This window comes from Borostomias antarcticus (assembly GCF_949987555.1).
Source record: "Borostomias antarcticus genome assembly, chromosome: 16".
NCBI classification, from domain to species: Eukaryota; Metazoa; Chordata; class Actinopteri; order Stomiiformes; family Stomiidae; genus Borostomias; species Borostomias antarcticus.
The window spans coordinates 5,476,214-5,499,477 of NC_140249.1; the positions used below are offsets into that span (position 1 = coordinate 5,476,214).

Below are 23,264 nucleotides of genomic sequence, written 5' to 3' on the forward strand. Positions count from 1 at the left end.
CGTGCCGGCTGCCCACCTCCAGGCTTGGGGACAGAAGCGACACACCTAACCACGGTGTGCCGAGATGTGCGACTGTCCTTGCCTTGCCCCCCATACTCTTTCAAGAGCGTCGGTGGGGACGTTTCCAATAAGGCGGCAATAAAAATACAGTTAATTGTTATTTTGGCTGTACAGTCTGCATCTCGTGCTGTGCCTAGTCTAGCTACAAATGGCAGAGCCGTGTGTGTATGTGGAGGGGGGGGGGGGTGTTGGGTGTATGATGGATCCAGCTATTAGCTATTGCCCCATCTGAAAATGTTTATTCCGGTTCGAGCTGCGGTGTCTTCCCCTGCTATCACAGCAGACGTGACAACTGCTGGACTCACTGTTCAGGCAGGGAAAATGTCTACAGTATGTTCAGTAGGAATCAGCTGCTTACTCCTCCCCCATTTGAACGTTTCATAACCCTTTCTGGTGGGGGTTGGCCGGTGCGCTTTGTCAGCAATCCTGTTTGTGATTTTCATGGACAGGATATCGAGGCGTAGCCGTGGGGAGGTGGGTTTGCGGTTCGGTGAGCTGGGAATCGCGTCGCTGCTTTTTGCAGATGATGTGGTCCTGATGGCATCATCGGCCTGCGACCACCAGCACTCTCTGGATAGGTTCGCTACTGAGTGTGAAGCGGCTGGGATGAGAATCAGCACCTCTAAATCAGAGGCCATGGTTCTCAGCAGGAAACCGGTGGCCTGTCTGCTCCGAGTAGGAAATGAGCCCTTACCCCAAGTGAAGGAGTTCAAGTATCTAAGGGTGTTGTGTGAGGGAACCATGGAGAGGGAGTTTGGCTGGAGAATCGGAGCAGCTGGTGTGGTTCTGCAGGCGCTTTACTGCACTGTTGTGACGAAAAGAGAGATGAGCCAAAAGGCAAAGCTCTCTATCTACCGGTCTTTCTTCGTCCCCACCCTCACCTATGGTCATGAAGGATGGGTCATGACCGAAACAACGAGATCACGGATACAAGCGGCTGAAATTAGTTTTCTGCGGAGGGTGGCTGGGGTCTCCCGAAGAGATCGGGTGAGAAGTTCAGTCATCCGGGAGAGACTCGGAGTCGAAAGGAGCCAGTTGAGGTGGTTCGGGCATCTAGTGAGGATACCTCCTGGGCGCCTCCCTAGGGAGGTGTTCCAGGCGTGTCCGGCTGGGAGGAGGCCGCGGGGTAGACCCAGGACCAGGTGGCGGGACTACATCTCCACACTGGCCTGTGAGCGGCTAAAGATTCCCCAGGCAGAGCTGGTTGATGCTGCTAGGGAAAGGGATGTCTGGGGCCCACTGTTGGAACTGCTGCCTCCATGACCCGACCCCGGATAAGCAGACGAAGATGGATGGATGGATAACCCTTGATACGCCTGCCGGCATAGATCAGCGCTTCCCCAGTTGGCGGCGGTCATATTTGGTTGTCCTGTACCTGTCTGTGGAATAATGTACAGTCTGCATCTCATGTTGTGATTAGCTTGGCTAGCAAATGGCAGTGCCGTGTTGTAGCTCTTTTGCACAGTCCGGTGGCAGTCAGGGCCAAGATGGATCAGCAGATTCCTCGATCTGATGCCACGATCTCCGGCACCGCCTCTCTCAAACCGCTTCGCAGTCTGGCAGGAGAAATGCCTCCTGGACTCCTGGACTGCGCCTTCTGACAGATTATTCCATTCCTTTTCACTGTTCCCCTCCGTCCTTTACGGGCATTGTGGAGACGGTGATGCCGCATCCTGATCAGGCCGCAGCTCTGTCAGCAGAGATTGCGGAGCTTTCCTCGATTGGGGCGATGACTGTGGTCCCATTGGAACAGAGGAATGAGGGATATTATTCCCGCTACTTCCTTGTGCCAAAGAAGACCGGGCCAACTTTTCAACAAGGCGGTGGCGAAATTGAAATTCCGCATGCTTACAGTGCGGCAGATTCTGGAAGCAGTCCTTCCCAGCAACGTTTGCACCAGTATAGACCTGCAAAGACGATTACTTCCACGTGCTGATAACTCCTCGGCATTGGATGTATCTGCGCTTTGCCTTCCAGGGAGTGGCGTACGAGTATACCAGACTCCCATTTGAATATGCGCTTGCCCCCAGGACTTTCTCCATTTGTGTGGGGACGGCGTTGAGACCACTATTCCAGCAGGGTATGGATCCTCGCGTAGGCTACTTGGACGACCTGCTGGTTCTGGCTCTGTCGCCTTTTCTGGCTTTGATGCACACCGCTGTCGTGGTGAATTATCTCACCGACCTGGGGTTTGCCGTCAGTTGGGGAAAGAGCGCTCTGTGGCCGGTCCGTCAGATTATATCCATGTTACTGATTATGTCCAGTAATCTGGACACGGTCACCATGAGAGCGTGTCTATCCGAACCGAGGAGAGAAACGCTGGAGAAGAGTTTGCGTCCTTCTATGAAGGTCTCTGTTCTATCGGTCATGCGACTTCTGGGTCTCATGGCGGCAGCTCACGTGGTGGTATCACTGGGTCTGCTGCACCTGAGACGCACCCAAAGGTGGTTCGCACGGCTCCGTCTAGATCCTGTGAGACACAGATAGCGCCTTGTGTGGGTGCTGAGGTGATTGGAAGCAGGCCTCAGCTATTGCAGGGACCGGCGCGTAATAGCGCACGGCGTTCCAGTAGGCAGGGTGTCAGCGCATGTCACAGTTTTCACAGACTATGCTGGGCACAGCTGCCAGTGGCAGTCAGGTGAGTGGCAGTCCGTTCCTGTCCCTTTGGTGCTGGGAGAAGCTTGGACGGGTTATGTTACGGTGTAATATACGCTTCCGTTCTGGCTCTTCCTTCACGTGCCTTTCCTTGCCCTCAGCTGTGATGAGCTGAGTGCGGCGGGTAAGGGCCAATGCTTGGGTTGGGCCAGCGTTTGGTTTGGTCTCACCTTGGAGCCCTGGCTTCTGTCCTGGCTGCCCAGTTTTGTTAACGGGTCAAGCAAGAGTGCGTGGTGCAGTCGTGTAGCTCCACTTATGCCAATAGGAGCTTCCCATTTGGGGCCGTTCTCCACAAAATAGAAAGACGGTTATGTATTGTAACTAGTTCTTTCAGTGGAGCGAAGCCCCACAGGGCTCAGACTTTTCTGAACTGTAATAATATAGCGAGTTCCCCAATAGTAATGTTGTGAGTTATCCTGTAGTAATGTAGCGAGTTCTCCTGTAGGAATGTTGTGGGTTCTCCTGTAGTGATGTAACAAGTTTTCCTGTAGTAATGTAGTGAGTTCTCCTGTAATTATGTAATGAGTTCCCCTGTAGTAAAGTAGTCAGTTCTCCCGTAGTAATGTAGTGAGTTCCCCTGTAGCAGAGGGTTCTCCTGTAGTAATGTATTGAGTTCTCCTGTAGCAGAGGGTTCTCCTGTAGTAATGTAGTGAGTTCTCTTATAGTAATGCAGTGAGTTATCCTGTAGTAATGTAGTGAGTTATCCTGTAGTAATGTACTGAGTTATCCTGTAGTAATGTAGTGGGTTCTCCTATAGTAATATAGTGAGTTTTCCTATAATGTAGTGAGTTCTCGTGTAGTAATCTAGTGCGTTCTCCTGTAGTAATGTACTGAGTTATCCTGTAGTAATGTACGGAGTTATCCTGTAGTAATGTACTGAGTTATCCTGTAGTAATGTACTGAGTTATCCTGTAGTAATGTACTGAGTTATCCTTTAGTAATGTACTGAGTTATCCTGTAGTAATGTACTGAGTTATCCTGTAGTAATGTACTGAGTTATCCTGTAGTAATGTACTGAGTTATCCTGTAGTAATGTACTGAGTTCTCCTGTAGCAGAGGGTTCTCCTGTAGTAATGCAATGAATTCTCCTGTAGTAGTGTAGTGGGTTCTCCTGTAGTAGTGTAGTGGGTTCTCCTGTAGTAATGTAGTGGGTTCTCCTGTAGTAGTGTAGTGGGTTCTCCTGTAGTAATGTAGTGGGTTCTCCTGTACTAGTGTAGTGGGTTCTCCTGTAGTAATGTAGTGGGTTCTCCTGTAGTAGTGTAGTGGGTTCTCCTGTAGTAATGTAGTGGGTTCTCCTGTAGTAGTGTAGTTGGTTCTCCTGTAGTAATGTAGTGGGTTCTCCTGTAGTAATGTAGTGGGTTCTCCTGTAGTAGTGTAGTGGGTTCTCCTGTAGTAATGTAGTGAGTTCTCCTGTAATAATGTAGTGGGTTCTCCTGTAGTAATGTAGTGGGTTCTCCTGTAGTAGTGTAGTGGGTTCTCCTGGAGTAATCTAGTGAGTTCTCCTGTAGTAATGTGAGTTCTCTTGTTGTAATGTAGTGAGTTCTCGTGTAGTAATGTAGTGAGTTATCCTGTAATGTAGTGAGTTCTCTTGTTGTAATGTAGTGAGTTATCCTCTAGTAATGTATGGAGTTCTCCTGTAATGTAGTGAGTTTGTGTGTAGTAATGTAATTAGTTATCCTGTAGTAATGTAGTATGTTCTCCTGTAATGAGTGCTCATGTAGTAATGTAGTGAGTTCTCCTGAAGTAATGCAGTGGGTTCTCCTGTAGTAATGTTGTTCTCCTCTAGTAATGTAGTGGGTCCTCCTGTAGTAATGTTGTGGGTTCTCCTGTAGTAATGTTGTGGGTTCTCCTGTAGTAATGTTGTGGGTTCTCCTGTAGTAATGTAATTTGTTCTCTGGTGGTAATGTATGTGAGTTCTCCTGTAGTAATGTAGTGAATTCTCCTGTAGTAATGTACTGTAGTGAGCTCACCTTTAGTAATGTCTACATTTTGTAATAAAATCTGTGTGAACTCGTCAACACTGTAAATGGGGGAAACCTCAGTGCTTTATGAGTATAAATAAAGGTTTGAATGAAAGGAGAAATGTCGTCCTGTAGTAGTGTAGTGAGTTGTCCTGTAGTAGTGTAGTGAGTTGTCCTATAGTAGTGTAGTGAGTTGTCCTGTAGTAGTGTAGTGAGTTGTCCTGTAGTAGTGTAGTGAGTTGTCCTGTAGTAGTGTATTGAGTTGTCCTGTAGTAGTGTAGTGAGTTGTCCTGTAGTAGTGTAGTGAGTTGTCCTGTAGTAGTGTAGTGAGCTGTCCTGTAGTAGTGTAGTGAGTTGTCCTGTAGTGGACTCCTGTAGTGTACTGCATGTCTGCAACTTCTGTAAGTGTAGCTTGGAAACAGCTGGGCTCAATCTATCCTCATAACATTTTTGTCCTGATTAATTTCTGTAAGGTGGTTGAGCGTATGCTAGGCTGTGTGTTTTCAATACGCACACTTTCAGCATCAGAGCCAGTCAAATGGTAGAAGTTTCAATCCGGCATACTGTATTTATTCTACAGACTCTAGCGCTACCCCGTGGACGGTCTATGAACTTCACACTTTTCCCATTCCAGATTCCAAAAGCACCCAGCTGTAGGCTTGGAGACCGTCCCTGGCGTGGGTAGTTCCGACCTCGCAATATGATTGGTTAATGGTTGTTTAGTTGTATATAGACCCATATAGACCTCGTTTTGAATATTTTTGGGGAACCTGTCAGTTCTCTTGTGTTTCTAAAGCTTAAAACATATGTTTATTAGTGTTTATAAATGTTTATTAAATGAATAATAACTACACATTGGATTTATACTTCAATAAGATGCCACTCATTGCTGCTGTTGTACTTTTTAAAATGTAGGTTGTGATTATTTAATACTAGGCCTATGTCAGACCGTGCAGAAATGTCCCATTGTTCTACAGCCAATTCCTAGATGCACATGCGGATAGCCTATGACAACACGTTTCTGGTCCCATACATCGTTTGACCATTTGATTGAGGCTACTTTATTTTCTTGATATCTTCTTGATTTGGTTGATGAATTCAAGATTCAATATCCGTTTTATTGGCCATGTAGCCTATGAATCACACATACTTGGAATTTCACTAGGGGATAATGGCATATGTTGTTGCAGACGACATAGGACAGGGTGTAGGACATGACAGTGCGAAGACATGACAGTGCCTTTTGACAGTTCAAAGATTTCTCTTTGGCTGATAAATCCAGATTCAGTGTTAGTGCGTGTTTGATTGTATGATGCGTGTTGTGTTTGTGTTTATATCATCTTCATGAATTCAAAACAAAAGTTCTAATAAATACGTCTTTCTTCTTTTTATGATTCGTTCCACTAAACACAATAGAGATCGGTTGACTAAAGTTTCCCGATGACATCCAGGTCCACTGTCTCAATTAACTGGGGCACAGTTCGTTTTGGGCACAGCCCAGAGGATAGGAAATACAGTATATTCATCACATGGAAACATGGCCATGTTTCCATGTGAGCAATATATTTCCTGTTCTTTGGCTTTCACAGATATCCACCGGGTGGAGTCATTGTTCATTTAATATTTAGGCTAAAACAAATCATTTCCAATACTGGGTCCAAAGCCTACAAAACAGTTAAAAGGACATAAATGCTTCACCCCTGAGGACTACATCCTCTACTCCACGGTGTTTTGTGCAGTGACCTTTGACCTTTTCCTTTTGACAGTCCACTTCTGTCAAATTTGAGTGGGCCAATCTCCACTTAAAAAAAAAAAAAGTGTTTTATAATGTATGTTAGTTTTATAACATTGACCCTGATGCCTCGTTTGAATTGAAAACAAAAGTTAAAATGATAAAAAATAAAAACAAATGAGTAAATATTTGAATCTTGGTGTGTGTGTGTGTGGTGTAGGGTTGGTGTCTCCTTTAGGCGGAATATAGGCAAATGTCTAGGGCATCCAGCCTCTAAAAACGTTTGTTTTAAACTATAAAAAGTGTTAACGTTCTCATTGGATACAGTATGCACAGTACCAGTGTTCCGGGAGCCCCCTCCCATCAATAGATTGATCTGATTGGCAAGGCCCCAACCAACTTGATACTCAAGATAGCCTAAAGTGATTGCCTAACGTTACATGACGATAGGTAGGGTTTATTTCAAAAGGGGGCCTCCAAAAGTCTACAGCTGGCCCTGTGTGTGTGTGTGTGTGTGTGTGTGTGTGTGTGTGTGTGTGTGTGTGTGTGTGTGTGTGTGTGTGTGTGTGTGTGTGTGTGCGCACGTGCGTGTGGTGAGACAACAGGCAACATTCTGAAAGTATTTGTTAGGAATCTGCTGAAGACTGTCTAGCTGGTACTCCTTCCAGAATTAGAAGCTCTTGACCCCAGGGGGAAACATGTTACCATGACACCACATGAGTAAACACAAGGTAGGCTACCTGTTTCCCAACCAAGTAGCCTAGTGGCACCAGACTTTATCTACCCTGAGCAGTGCACACAATAGAAAGTCTCTAAAACAGGTTTCACAAGTACTGTACTACCAAATGCACCGCGACATAACTGTCACATAACTGTGTCAGATGTTCGCGCAATTTCCACGTGCGCGTTCACGTTACCAATCCTGTGATGTCCCCGTCAGCTGTTCAGGGTTGCCAGGTCAACAATAAACTGGGCATGTCTATGCGTGGCGGATTTGAAGGGTCACCAACGTTAAGACACCGAGTGACTTCATCCAGGGATGAATGAATCTGATTGAAGGACAATAGCCAAGCCCGAGGCTTAATCACATAAAGAAATAATCTAGCTATCAAAACCTTGCCCAATGGGATGACACCTCGATAGGGGATAGTACTCACAGAACCTGGCAACCCTTCAGCTGTCAGAGCGAACGAGGTCGCGCAGCGCGGTCACGTCACGCACTGGTGCCACCATGCAAGCCGGTCGGTTAGAGACTAGCGGATCTGAGCTTCCACCGACACGGTCACGGTAAACCTGCCATCATCACCCAACCGGATCGAAGGGGCTCTAGGACCGGTCTCGGCAGGAACAAGTGTCTTCTTATCGTTCCAGCAAGTGGAGGAGAGGGGAGAGAGACTGCTTAGACGGTTCCAGCGAGCTGAGCTATGTATAACGTCAGCTAGCCTAGTTGCTAGCTAGCCAGCTAGCTGATGTGTCGCTTGCAACTCAACATCGATGTAGTTTAGCGTAGCTCAAGTTAGCACGAGCTAGATAAAAGTTGAACCTCACTAAAGCAATTGTACGCAATTGAAACACGTGACAGCTTTTGTTTGACCGTGCACCGTTAATTGTTGGTCAAACTCAGACGGGGTGGGTTGATAGCTAAGATAGGTGTGCTCGATAGTTATGAGCAGTTTTCCAAGCAAAACATCTTTGCTAAGCTCTTCTCCTCAGAGCCCCGATAAAAGAGGTTCGTCCGTCAGCAACAACAACCAGGAGGAGTGGGACCTGGGGAACGATGTGTTCGTGTGCTGTTACGAGCAGCCCATGGGGGAGACTATGCAGACGGGGATGCGCTCGGTTCAGCCGGGCCTGGACGGACACCTGCCGCTCCTCACCCAGGACGGCCTGATGGTGGGCCTCCAGGACAGCTACCCCGACTGTCACAACCGGAACACTCCCGCAGCCTACCTCGACACGCCGGCCACCCTGGACTACGGCGAGAACGACCGGAATAACGTCGCCCCGTTGTTCGAGAGTAGAAAGAGGACCCGCTCCAACAGCTCCAGACATCGGTACGAGGTCGTCACGGAGCTCGGCCCCGAGGAAGTGCGCTGGTTTTACAAAGAGGACAAAAAAACCTGGAAGCCTTTCGTCGGACACGACTCTCTGAAAATCGAGATCACGTTTCGTAAATTCTGCGAACTGAACCCGGGGGTCCAGCGCAAGCAGGGCATGGAGGGGGCGGTCGACGAGACGGCGCCCGCCGGTGGGGTCGACGGTGCGACGAACGGGGGGTTGAACGGGGTTGAGAGAGCCGGACCGGTTCCGGTGGTGGACACGAGAAGGAGCAGTGTGCACGGAGACAGGGGGTCGTTAGAGAGGTCGACGTCCACAGACGAGAGAGACCTCGACAACATCAGCATCAGCGTTGAGGCTGTGTGCGTCAGGGGGGGTCTCTACGAGGTGGATGTCAGAGAGAGAGAATGCTATCCAGTTTATTGGAATCGTAAGTATGAAAAGATTACTACTCTCTCTCTCTCTCTCTCTCTCTCTCTCTCTCTCTCTCTGCCGGGATAACCTTACTATGAGATCACCCAGGTCCCATCCACCCACTTCCTCACTAGACGGGAGCTTAGTCCCTGCATCACTCGCGCCACGCCATAGATCATGTCCTCCCGTCCAGGCTGTCCGCCAATAGGCCTGTATTAAGTCGTAATGAGTGCTGACCACCACTGGTGGACCACTGTCTGGATACAGGCATTCCAGATCCCTGCTGTAGCTAGTTGCTTACCCTGGTATCTAGGCTGTGTAGTGTAACAATCCAGGATCATTCCTCCGTCCTAACTGTGCCAGCTTTCTCACAGGCCTAGTTACAATAAGAGTGAGCTCTTGGTCTGTCTCTATTGAGCTCTGCTGGCCCATGCTAAGTAGGCCTTAATCACAGAGGTTTCCAAGAAAGCCAACCATGAGCGATGAGTGAATGAGGTTTACGCTGGGGGGGGAGGTCGGCTCTATGGAGACCTGGATCACTGGAGTCAAGTATGGCTCCTCCTGTAGGAATGCATGGCCAGCAGGAGGGTTAATCTGAGGCAACAATGAGAGACAGACAGACAAACAGTCAGTGAATGAGTTATTCTGTTAATACAGGAAGCTGTGGTCAGTTTGAGTTTCAAGGAGTGACTATTTTGCTTACAGTGCTGCTAGCTCTCACAGGCTATTGTTGAACACTCATGTTGCTGAACAGAGGCAACACTTAGTCTTATTCTGACTAGGAAAACTAACCGTAAGGTGCTGTTTGTTATAGCTGACCATGTCATTATAATAGTATTATCATATTTGATATGCAAGTAAAGGCAGTGTCACAAAGCCTTTTGCGACTGTAATTAGAATTCACACAGGGTTGTGAGTGCTGTATGAACAGTAATTCAGCTTATCGCCACTGTGATTAAATCTGGCCTCTCCACACGCTGTGGAGGGTTCTCCCTGCTGGACCAGTCTACCTGCCTGGTGTACAGAGGTACCTGTCTTTAAGCCTAGTCTACCTGCCTGGTGTAGAGAGGTACCTGTCTTTAAGCCTAGTCTACCTGCCTGGTGTAGAGAGGTACCTGTCTTTAAGCCTAGTCTACCTGCCTGGTGTACAGAGGTACCTGTCTTTAAGCCTAGTCTACCTGCCTGCTATACAGAGGTACCTGTCTTTAAGCCTAGTCTACCTGTCTGGTGTACAGAGGTACCTGTTTTTAAGCCTAGTCTACCTGCTTGGTGTACAGAGATACCTGTTTTTAAGCCTAGTCTACCTGCCTGGTGTAGAGAGGTACTATACCTGGCCCTGGGCCCAGGGAAACGCATACAGCTGGGATATCACCAGCTGTAGGCCTATAAATAAGACCCTACTTGTATGATGAAGTGCCATTGTCATTTTTATCAGCATATATCCCAATCTCTTTCTCACGCTCTTTCTCTCTCTCTCTCTCTCTCTCTCTCTCTCTCTCTCTCTCTCTCTCTCCCACTCTCTCCTCTTACTTTTCCCCCTCCCGACTCTCTCTCCCCTCCCTCCCTCCCTCCCTCCCTCCCTCCCTCCCTCCCTCCCTCCCTCCCTCCCTCACTCACTCACTCACTCACTCTCTCTCCTCCCCCCGTACCCCCCCCCTTCCCTCCACAGGGCAGGACTGCATCCCGGTCATGAGGGGTCAGTGGTTCATCGACGGCACCTGGCTCCCCCTGGAGGAGGACGAGAGTGACCTCATCGAGATGGAGCACCTCTGCTGCTTCCGCGGGCAGCAGATGCAGGACAGCTTCGAGTCGGAGGTCGGAGTGGTGGCCAGGACGGTCGACAGCAATGATGGTGAGAGAGGGAGAGGCGGGGAGGGAAGGAGAGAGAGCCAGGGCTACAGTTCAGAGGGTTAAGCAGCGGATCATGCAGATAGACCTTCACCAATACAGCTCTTTCTCCGGACTCAGAGGTCGTCCTCTCCTGCCCTGATTCAGATGTTAAATCTGTGCTGTGAGGATGACCTCACACGCCGTAATGCAGAGCACATGACCGTGTTGTCGTAGCCTATCAGCCTCTTGCGGTTCACACAGGGCACACCTGACACATTCAACCCGTCAAGCTTGTGATCATTCAACGTAGCCTCGGTTAGCCTTAAAGGAGCAGTTGTTTTAGCATCGGGCGGGGCCTGGGAGGGGGGCCGGACCGGAGCCAAAGCCTGCATGCTGCTGAAGCAGCGCTGCACAACCCTGAGCCGAACGGAGAAGCGCTCTCGCGGTCCGCATGCGCAAAACTCCCGCTCGTCCAGTAACCACCGGCGTCCCTGGCCCCGCCCCGGCCCGCCTCTCCTGAATGACGTTATCTAGAACGCGGCAGTGTGGGGCTGTTCCCTCCAGAGAGGTGCTGACTGGGTTAGTGATGGCCCACTTTATTTGGAGGGGGCATCCCCCCTCCCCCCCACAGGTCCAGGACAGCTATCTCAGCACGCCTCGCCTCAGCGCTGGGAGGAATCTGCTGAGTCACTCACCTGGAGTGCTCGGCTAGCCTTGATTTCCTCCTAGAGCATGCCGGGGGGGAGAGGGAGGGAGGGAGGGTGTGCAAGCCTGTACGGAGGGGGGGGGAGGGTGTGCAGGCCTGTACGGAGAGAGGGAGAGAGAGAGGGGGGGGGAGGAGAGAGGGAGGGTGTGCAGGCCTGTACGGAGGGAGGGAGAGAGAGAGGGGGGGAGGGAGAGAGAGGGAGGTAGGGAGGGAGGGTGTGCAGGCCTGTATGGAGGGAGAGAGAGAGAGGGGGGGGGAGGGAGGGAGGGTGTGCAGGCCTGTATGGAGGGAGAGAGAGAGAGAGAGAGGGAGGGAGGGTCTGCGTGCAGAGATGGGGGTCGGGAGAGAGGGAGGTAGGGAGGGAGGGTGTGCAGGCCTGTATGGAGGGAGAGAGGGGGGGGGGGGGAGGGAGGGAGGGTGTGCAGGCCTGTATGGAGGGAGAGAGAGAGAGAGAGAGGGAGGGAGGGTCTGCGTGCAGAGATGGGGGTCGGTCTCACGCTGGGTTGAGCTCAGCCAGCTGCATCTCTGGGAGTGAAAGGACAGAGAGGTGAAGAGGACTGAGGTCTGAAGGCTGATTGGCCATATCAAGAGACAGAGAAAGAGAGAGAGAAGTACAGAGAGAGATCGAAATGGAGAGAGGGAAAGAGAGAGAGAACATCCATACAGAGAGAGAGAGAGAGAGAGAGAGAGAGAGCCTTCAGATGTGATAGAGGTGTGGGAGTGTGAATGTGCCAGAAATCAGCCATTTCAATCACGTGGGTGTCAGGCAGCCAGAGAGAGACGGTGCTCTCAGCGTGTGTGTGTGTGTGTGTGTGTGTGTGTGTGTGTGTGTGTGTGTGTGTGTGTGTGTGTGTGTGTGTGTGTGTGTGTGTGTGTGTGTGTGTGTGTGTGTGTGTGTGTGTGTGTGTGTGTGTGTGTGTGTGTGTGTGTGAGTGAGTGAGAGATGGAGAGAGAGAATGCCATCGTTGTGTGTTGTGAGAGAGAGGGATGTGTGTGTGTGTGAGAGAGAGAGAGAGAGAGAGAGAGCCATCGTTGTGTGTTGAGAGAGAGAGGGATGTATGATGCAGGTGTGTGTGAATGTGCGTGTGTGTGTGTGTGCATACCATAAATCTGAAATGATAACGGCATCTTGAGCACACTGATACAGTAAAGAGCTTCATTTGACTTTCATTTCCTTGAGGGCTCAACCCAACCAACCAACCACAGCTCCTGACGGTGCGGCTAGTCTCACGGCGGCAGACTTTCCATATATCCGCCACCGAAAGTTGAGCGCAGCGTTTAGAGTCTGACTCATGACTCCGCTGTGCTGCTGTCACACTGTAGTCACTGACCGCTCTGTTCTAGACACACTGTATGAGTACCTGCAGTAGCCCAAGTATTTTATAAGTATTTTATTTTTTTTATTTTTTTTATTTTTTTTATAATAAACGAGACACGATTGTCTTCTTTAGGGGCTGCTACTTTTAAAAGTCCCCTCCCAGGGTCGTTACTGAGCTGGGAAGGACAGCCTTCTCATATTGTACACCCTCCACTTGCGCAGAGCGGGTACCACTCAGGTTCAAGACCCTAGATGTTTTCATTGATTCGGTCAGTGTTGTGTATATCGGTGTCATGGATGACGTCATGAATGAAGATAGGTGTCATGGATGATGATTGAACGCATGGTACTTGATGTGTGTTACGTGTAGGCCCACTTGTATTATCAGAGACATTTAGGCGCTGCTTGCTGCCTTTCTTGGTCGGGTTCCCCTTGAAAAATAGACTATCTTAATGTCCCCCCGGTTAAATAACAGTTAGATTTACTAATCAGGGACATTCAGACACTTTGCAGGACAAACAGTTGCCTGATGCAGAGCGAGTGTACAGAGGCTTGTCTCCAACACAGCTCCGTAGGTGGGCTTATCAGAACAGCTGACTGGTAAGGACAGTCTGTCTGTGTCTGCCCTGCTGGACAAGGTCATGGAAAGCTGGTGAGGAGTTGAATAGATGCAGGCAAGACTACAGGGCTGATAGCCTTGGCTTTTCAACCTGCCTTCTCTCTATCTCTCTCTCCCTCCCTCTATCTCCCTCTATCTCCCTCTCTCTCCCTCTCTCTCCCTCTCTCTCCCTCTCTCTCCCTCTCTCTCCCTCTCTCTCCCTCTATCTCCCTCTCTCCCTCTCTCTCCCTCTCTCTCTCTCTCCCTCTCTCCCCTCTCTCTCTCTCTCTCTCTCTCTCTCCCTCTCTCTCCCTCTCTCTCCCCCTCTCTCCCCCTCTCTCCCCCTCTCTCCCCCTCTCTCCCTCTCTCTCCCTCTCTCTCCCTCTCTCTCCCTCTCTCTCCCTCTCTCTCCCCCTCTCTCCCCCTCTCTCCCTCTCTCTCTCTCCCTCTCTCCCACTATCTCCCCCTCTCCCCTCCCAGCTGCTCTGGCTGGGAACACAGGAAGGTCACTCCTTCTGTAAACACACACACGGACGCACACGTGCACACACACAGGCACATGAGTCATCATGAAACAGCCATTGGGAGTATTTGTAATAGGACCCTTCCAAGTCCTTCTAGGTACAATGGCCCTCATTTATCAAAGGAGCACAGATCTGAGCGCAGAAACGATGGTATGACTTGGTATGATTTAAATATCACACCCCTACATATTCTGGCCTCGCCCCTGTAGTTCACGCCATGGAGATACGAAATACGGCCAAAACAAGAAATTACTCTTAGGCCTACACCAAAAACCTGTTTACCCCGTTAATTGCAAATGATTGGAAAATACCCATTTATGTTAGGCATATATGACACATTGGCCTTTACAAAATATTTTGCCATGGGGCAGGCTATATATTTTGAAGTGATGAATAGGCCTATGTGGCTGCGTTTAGATGCCAGTGAGAATCAGTCAATTTGACAATTCACAAACTTTCGTACACGAATTGAGACTTGTGAGAGAGATTTGGTCGCACTCTCCACTCACGTTCAAACTGATAAATGCCGAACTTGGCGTGGAATTGACCGTACGCCCAGTTTTCTGTCCTACGATCGCTTAGTAAATGAGGACCATCGACTGCCACATCACATGACCTCCTGTCAGAGAGGCGGTTTATCGCCCGGGGGGGAACACACTGCTACTCTGCTCTCTCTGCTGATCACGCATGGTAGGATTGGATGCATTCATAATACACACACACAACACCCCCGCAACTCCCTTAATGAACCCCCCTACTAAGAAATACTCTCTTAATGAATCCCCACTGCTAAGAAATACTCTCTTAATGAATCTCCCTACTAAGAAATACTCACTTAATGAATCTCCCTACTAAGAAATACTCTCTTAATGAATCCCCCTACTAAGAAATACTCTCTTAATGAATCCCCACTGCTAAGAAATACTCTCTTAATGAATCTCCCTACTAAGAAATACTCACTTAATGAATCTCCCTACTAAGAAATACTCTCTTAATGAATCCCCCTACTAAGAAATACTCTCTTAATGAATCCCCCTACTAAGAAATACTCTCTTAATGAATCCCCACTGCTAAGAAATACTCTCTTAATGAATCCCCCTACTAAGAAATACTCTCTTAATGAATCCCCCTACTAAGAAATACTCTCTTAATGAATCCCCCTACTAAGAAATACTCTCTTAATGAATCTCCCTACTAAGAAATACTCTCTTAATGAATCTCCCTACTAAGAAATACTCTCTTAATGAATCCCCCTACTAAGAAATACTCACTTAATGAACCCCCCTACTAAGAAATACTCTCTTAATGAATCTCCCTACTAAGAAATACTCTCTTAATGAATCCCCCTACTAAGAAATACTCTCTTAATGAATCCCCCTACTAAGAAATACTCTCTTAATGAATCTCCATACTAAGAAATACTCTCTTAATGAATCCCCCTACTAAGAAATACTCTCTTAATGAATCCCCCTACTAAGAAATACTCTCTTAATGAATCCCCCTACTAAGAAATACTCACTTAATGAATCTCCCTACTAAGAAATACTCTCTTAATGAATCCCCCTACTAAGAAATACTCTCTTAATGAATCTCCCTACTAAGAAATACTCTCTTAATGAATCTCCCTACTAAGAAATACTCTCTTAATGAATCCCCCTACTAAGAAATACTCTCAATGAATCTCCCTACTAAGAAATACTCTCTTAATGAATCCCCCTACTAAGAAATACTCTCTTAATGAATCTCCCTACTAAGAAATACTCTCTTAATGAATCTCCCTACTAAGAAATACTCTCTTAATGAATCTCCCTACTAAGAAATACTCTCTTAATGAATCCCCCTACTAAGAAATACTCTCTTAATGAATCTCCCTACTAAGAAATACTCTCTTAATGAATCCCCCTACTAAGAAATACTCTCTTAATGAATCCCCCTACTAAGAAATACTCTCTTAATGAATCCCCCTACTAAGAAATACTCTCTTAATGAATCCCCCTACTAAGAAATACTCTCTTAATGAATCTCCCTACTAAGAAATACTCTCTTAATGAATCCCCCTACTAAGAAATACTCTCTTAATGAATCTCCCTACTAAGAAATACTCTCTTAATGAATCTCCCTACTAAGAAATACTCTCTTAATGAATCCCCCTACTAAGAAATACTCTCTTAATGAATCCCCCTACTAAGAAATACTCACTTAATGAATCCCCACTGCTAAGAAATACTCTCTTAATGAACCCCCCTACTAAGAAATACTCTCTTAATGAATCCCCCTACTAAGAAATACTCTCTTAATGAATCCCCCTACTAAGAAATACTCTCTTAATGAATCTCCATACTAAGAAATATTCTCTTAATGAATCCCCCTACTAAGAAATACTCTCTTAATGAACCTCTCTACTAAGAAATACTCTCTTAATGAATCCCCACTGCTAAGAAATACTCTCTTAATGAATCCCCCTACTAAGAAATACTCTCTTAATGAATCCCAATACTAAGAAATACTCTCTTAATGAATCCCCCTACTAAGAAATACTCTCTTAATGAATCTCCATACTAAGAAATATTCTCTCAATGAATCCCGTGGGATGTTACTCAGCACAGGAAGTTAGACCCTTTCAGGTTCAGAATGCTATCCTGTCGCCGGCACTGAGCTGTTTAAGCTCAAGCTCTTCTGTCTGACGTATTTATAGCCTCCCAAGGTGGTGTTTCTGTGTGTCTGTGTGTGTGTGTGTGTGTGTGTGTGTGTGTGTGTGTGTGTGTGTGTGTGTGTGTGTGTGTGTGTGTGTGTGTGTGTGTGTGTGTGTGTGTGTGTGTGTGTGTGTGTGTGTGTGTGTGTGTGTGTGTGTGTGTGTGTGTGAGAGAGAGAGAGAGAGAGAGATGCTTAGTCCCTCAAGGCTCAGAGCCCTACAGTGCAACACCCGCTGGGCTGCTGGGATGTAGACACATGGGGCGAAGGCAGCCCATTCATTCCAATGAAAGTTGCTCACCCAGAGCATGACACATTTGGACCATACTCCCTGTAGGCCACTGCACGTGTGAAGTAGTGTTTTTTTTGGGTAGGGGCCCCTATCCAGCAGACCAGTGCAGCTCTGCCATAGACACAGAGGAGGAAAGGAACAGCTGTCAAATCTCTTGGTGGTTTCTAAAAAAATTAATAAAGAAAAGTTGTATGTCTATGCGAAAAAGTTTTTTGACCCCAAATGCGTTGTGACTTGCAATACTGAGCTTGGCCACTGCACTCAAAATGCTCCCCAGCCCAGGGGTCTGATTTATCAAGGTTGCGTGCAACAAAGACTTCTATTTCACCATAGGAATCACCGTCATTGTCGTAATACAGTCATTACTTATGAATGAATGGGGCGGTTCACTGACCATTTATTGGCAGTTATGAGCGTGTAGAGGGCGGGATAGGAGGCAGATCAAAGTGCACACATTTCCAGGTAGGCTGATTTATAAAGAGGAAATTGTGTGCAGGTGTGCTTGCGCAAGGTTTTAGAAACCTGTTTTTTTTTTTTGGCCGCACACCATTTTCAGGTTTTGTGCACACACACACTTTTAGTGTGAAGTGTACACAATATATTATAAATTAGACCCCAGGGCTGTTCCTGGGGGCATCAATTTAGAGTCACCTTATGCGGTTTGTGATTTCCTGTTAGACTTAGGAACAGGTAATACCCGCCCCTCCATTCAGGCCTCCCTCCAAGCCACTCCTCCAACACCCCCCCCCCCCCCCCCCCCCACAAACATAATGCAGGAAGGATGACCTGCAGACTCTCCTGTTCTCTCTCTCTCTCTCTCTCTCTCTCTCTGTGTGCCAGTCTATGTTGTTGCTGTGCTGGTTGGCAGACAGTAGTCACGGATGTTGAGGGCTGTGGCTGTCTACCAGGCTGACAGCTAATATACTGTCGGGAGTCAGGTTCTCACTAGCTGGGCTGGTTCCGTCTGTACTGTCAGGTTCTCACTAGCTGGGCTGGTTCCGTCTGTACTGTCAGGTTCTCACTACCTGGGCTTGTTCCGTCTGTACTGTCAGGTTCTCACTAGCTGGGCTTGTTCCGTCTGTACTGTCAGGTTCTCACTAACTGGGCTGGTTCCGTCTGTACTGTCAGGTTCTCACTAGCTGGGCTGGTTCCGTCTGTACTGTCAGGTTCTCACTAGCTGGGCTTGTTCCGTCTACTGTCAGGTTCTCAATAGCTGGGCTGGTTCCGTCTGTACTGTCAGGTTCTCAATAGCTGGGCTGGTTCCGTCTGTACTGTCAGGTTCTCAATAGCTGGGCTGGTTCCGTCTGTACTGTCAGGTCATCACTAACTGGGCTGGTTCTGTCTGTACGGTCAGGTTCTCACTAGTTGGACTGGTTCTGTCTGTTCTTTCAGGTTCCCACTAGCTGGGCTGGTTCTGTCAGGATCTCACTAGCTGGGCTGGGCTGGGCTGGTTCTGTCAGGATCTCACTAGCTGGGCTGGGCTGGGCTGGTTCTGTCAGGATCTCACTAGCTGGGCTGGGCTGGTTCTGTCAGGATCTCACTAGCTGGGCTGGTTCTGTCAGGATCTCACTAGCTGGGCTGGGCTGGGCTGGGCTGGGCTGGTTCTGTCAGGATCTCACTAGCTGGGCTGGGCTGGTTCTGTCAGGATCTCACTAGCTGGGCTGGGCTGGTTCTGTCAGGATCTCACTAGCTGGGCTGGGCTGGTTCTGGTACTGTCAGGCCTTGTTTGCACTCAGTGGTGTTGGTCAGTCAGACACGTATCTCTGCGTTACAGCTGGTCTGTTTTAGGATCAGAACCAGTGTTTGGTAACAAACATGGTCACAGTGTGAAGAAGGCACACACAGTTACACACACACACCTTTTACTGTCTGACTGTGCTATCTTACTCTCTCTCACACACACACACACACACCTTTTACTGTCTGACTGTGCTATCTTACTCTCTCTCACACACACACACACACCTTTTACTGACTGACCGTGCCATGTTACACACAAACACACACTAATGTTATGGTGTTTATATTTTCACATATCTGAACGTTCCTCTGGAGATGATGTGTAATCTAAACGTTCTTCTGGAGATGATGTGTAATCGAAACGTTCTTCTGGAGATGATGTGTAATCGAAACGTTCTTCTGGAGATGATGTGTAATCTAAACGTTCTTCTAGAGATGATGTGTAATCTAAACGTTCTTCTGGAGATTATGTGTAATCTGAACGTTGTTCTGGAGATGATGTGTAATCTAAACGTTCTTCTAGAGATGATGTGTAATCTAAACGTTCTTCTGGAGATGATGTGTAATCTAAACGTTCTTCTGGAGATGATGTGTAATCTAAACGTTCTTCTGGAGATGATGTGTAACCTAAACGTTCTTCTAGAGATGATGTGTAATCTGAACGTTGTTCTGAACATGGCTGCTGGTTGCAGAGAAACCACCACCACTGTATATAGGTCACGCCCTGGAGCCATGTCACAGCACTGCTTCACTAACACCTTTCCATATTGACTCCTGCTTTTAAAAGCCAGTAGCCAATACACAGTACTCTGCAGCACAATAATATATATTCTACAACGTAGAGTTTGGATACTTGATTCTGATTGGCAAGCAGCCGTGGTAAAATAATCTGTAACCCACGGCTGCGACCGCATAACAATTAGTATTAATGCGCCGTCTATCTCATTGACGAAGCCATTGATAAGATCAAGCAGTAGGCTATGCTTTGCGTAGCAACCACTCGCAGCAACCTCGCCTTTTTCGTATCCTATTACAAAAACTCACTCATCAGTCCGACTCCAACACTTCCACACCCCTACCAGCAAAAACGAGTGCTCTGGAGAACTGTTTTAATAACTGCACCATAGCTGGAAATATTCAAATAAACGTGAACCCGAATTATGCCTTATGGCTTATGTGAACAAGGCCAACCCAAATAGGCGAGAGAGCCTATGTTGCCTGGCAACCATTTAATTCAGAACTATAGCCTATCGCGGAAGATTTTGTAAATACTAAAATGATAAGAATGATCGGTAAATAAATGATTGAATATTACTACTGAGTGTTTTTTGTGAATATATATATATGTAGTAACCGTTGTAGAAAAGCAATTGACCAATTGCTTAAATACAGCACTGCATTCTATAGTCTGTACAGTTGGATAGGCCCAATTTGAACACCACAGTAGCCCTCTTTATTCCCTAAGAGCTTTGACGTTAGCGCCGTGGTCCAGTATGGTGACTCGGCAGAGAGAGGCGGGGGGATCAGCTCTGTTGGTGTCTCTGTGTCCTGTCAGTGCTGCTGTGTTACTGGGTGGTGTCTCCGCTGCAGCTGATCTCAGTCGGTGTCTGTGTCCTCCAGAGCCGCTGGGCAGCCTGTCACTGCCTCACAGCCCAGAGTGGGCAAGCCTTACGGGCCTCTCCCTGCCTCACAGGCCAGCCTCTCCCCAGCCTCCCTGCCTCACAGGCCAGCCTCTCCCCAACCTCCCTGCCTCACAGGCCAGCCGCTCCCCAGCCTCCCTGCCTCACAGGCCAGCCTCTCCCCAACCTCCCTGCCTCACAGGCCAGCCTCTCCCCAACCTCCCTGCCTCACAGGCCAGCCTCTCCCCAACCTCCCTGCCTCACAGGCCAGCCTCCCTCTGCGTTAACTTGGTAATCAAGAGCTGATGGAGAAGCCTTGTGGCTCGTACCAACTCTTTCTGCTCGGTCATGTGTATTCAGCTCCCTGCTATCTAATTATAAACCGTCCCCTTGATAACCTGCCAATGTTAATCACATGTTTGGTGACCTGTCATCATTATTTATAGCATCATGAGATTTTGATATATGAGATGTGTGTGTGTGAGAGACAGACAGACAGACAGACAGAGAGACTGACTGTGTGTGTGTGTGTGTGTGTGTGTGTGTGTGTGTGTGTGTGTGTGTGTGTGTGTGTGTGTGTGTGTGTGTGTGTGTGTGTGTGTGTGTGTGTGAGAGAGACAGACAGACAGACAGAGAGAGAGACTGAGTGTGTGTGTGTGTGTGTGTGTGTGTGTCTGTGTGTGTGTGTGTGTGTGTGAGTGAGAGAGAGAGACAGACAGACAGACACACAGAGATACTGTGTGTGTGTGTGTGTGTGTGTGTGTGTGTGTGTGTGTGTGTGTGTGTGTGTGTGTGAGAGAGAGAGATGGAATGAGGGAGTGTGTGTGTGTGTGTGTGAGAGAGAGAGAGAGAGAGATTGAGTGTGTGTGAGACTGACAGTGAGTAGATTTAGAGAGCCATGTGACAGAAGGTTAGGAATGGGAATGTGTCGGTGGGCGTTTCTGGCTTCTTCAGTTAGCGAACCTCCTCCTCCTCCTTCTCTAAACTGATTCCTCCACAAACCACAATGATGTACTTTATTCAGAATGAACAAGAAGCCATTTTAAACACAAGCGAGGGAGACTGTCAGTGTCTAGTTGTAGGAGTTATTTTTGTACAAAATATTTAGCTGTTGCTATTGTTTATCTGTTAATAGCTTTCTTTTATCTGTTAATAGGGCTTTCTGCCCTTGTCAAATGCACAGGTCTATGCTATTCAAATGTCCTTTTGTTGCTATTAATTGTGTGAGTCCTACTTCCTGTGTTGTGTGTGTTTGACCGAACAGTGTACTCTGTGTGTACAGGTATATGTCATATTCATGTTCTGCCTCCATGTGGGTCAGAAGCAAATGATGTGTTGTCATGTTATCTCAACAAGCAGAGTGCTGGTATTAGCGACCCACTGTAATATTATTCTTCACAGTTAAAGGCAGCGTGAAGTGTGAAGACCGTATTGAGTTAAAGTAACGACTCAAGATTGCACTAGCTGTAAAATTATATACTTTTCAGATGCTACTTCGCTCATTTTGGGGGAATTTGTCAAGTAGTGTTGCAGTTGTGTTCCCCCCCCCGCTGGTCTCTCTATTAACAAGTATCACATAATAACCTGGAACCTAACCAGCAGAGACCAGAGCTGGCGGCAGCACTAGTTGATGAATGAAACCCCTCCCACTTGCGGCGGCGTAGTGGGATGGCGGTGGTTACCTTGGTTACTGACTGTCTCTTGGTTGTCAGTTCTCTCCCACCTGCCTCCTTTCTACCTCCCCTTCCTCTTCAATTGGAGCGGATATCAGACCAGTGCTAAAACCACAGGTCACAAGCGCAAGCGCTGCCAAGGTACTGTACAACGTCAACGTCAGCACTTTCTACACCTCCTGTATCTGTACTAGACCTGCTGCCACCCCCCACCCCCCTTGTAGGTCCTAGTTTACAATTGAACTACCCCCCCCCCCCCCCCTTTGTCTTCTCTCTCTCTCTCTCTCTCTCTCTCTCTCTCTCTCTCTCTCTCTCTCTCTCTCTCTCTCTCTCTCTCTCTCTCTCTCTCTCTTTCTCTCTCTCTCGTGGATTGCCCCTCTGACCTCTGCCTTAGATGTAAGCGCTAGGCCCATTTGGACCTAGAACGAACGTCCCTGCTATGACCCAGTCACCACTGCTTTCTCTCTGTCCCTCCCTCTCTCCCTTCCTACCCCTCTCTCTCTCTCTCTCTCTCCCTCCCTCCCTTTCTCTCTCTCCCTCCTTCCTTCACTCTCCCTCTTTCCCCCTCACTCTCTCTCCCTCCCTTTCTCTCCCTCCCTCCCTCTCTCTCCCCCCCTCTCTCACTCTCTCCCTCTCTCTCTCCCCCTCTCTCTCTCACTCTCTCTCTCTCCCCCTCGCTCTCTCTCCGTTGCGCTCTCCCTCCCCCTGTCCCCAAGCCCCCTGTCCTTTACTGGGAACGCCATTGACAGAGCCCTCTTCCCTCCCCCCTCCAGCAGCGTGATCCCATCTTAATGGATCTATGCTCTCACCAGAGCAGACGCAGCATCGGGGGCCGGAGGGACAGAGCTCTCCTTGAGGGTCCACAGAGACCGTGGAGGGAACACAGGCTGCTTTCAGTCCCCACAAGCTACACAGAGCAGCCTAGCCTGCTGTAGCTACCCCCACAGACACAGAGCAGCCTAGCCTGCTGTAACTACCCCCCACAGACACACAGAGCAGCCTAGCCTGCTGTAACTACCCCCCACAGACACACAGAGCAGCCTAGCCTGCTGTAGCTACCCCCACAGACACAGAGCAGCCTAGCCTGCTGTAACTACCCCCACAGACACACAGAGCAGCCTAGCCTGCTGTAACTACCCCCCACAGACACACAGAGCAGCCTAGCCTGCTGTAGCTACCCCCACAGACACAGAGCAGCCTAGCCTGCTGTAACTACCCCCCACAGACACAGAGCAGCCTAGCCTGCTGTAACTACCCCCCACAGATACACAGAGTAGCCTAGCCTGCTGTAACTACCCCCCACAGACACACAGAGCAGCCTAGCCTGCTGTAACTACCCCCCACAGACACACAGAGCAGCCTAGCCTGCTGTAACTACCCCCCACAGACACAC

General features: G+C 48.4%; 1 protein-coding gene across 1 annotated transcript in view; it reads left to right on the forward strand.

Annotated features, from left to right (window-relative positions):
• Positions 1-8,073: 8,073 nt before the first annotated feature.
• Positions 8,074-23,264, forward strand: part of LOC311319498 (phospholipase DDHD1-like) — a gene marked incomplete at its 5' end in the record, with an annotated part of 35,837 nt that continues 20,646 nt past the window's right edge. Inside the window, 2 exons of the mRNA XM_084451057.1 lie at positions 8,074-8,896; positions 10,550-10,732. Of these exons, the coding sequence (XP_084307183.1) occupies positions 8,074-8,896; positions 10,550-10,732 (1,006 nt within the window). The remainder of the gene's footprint in view (positions 8,897-10,549; positions 10,733-23,264) is intronic.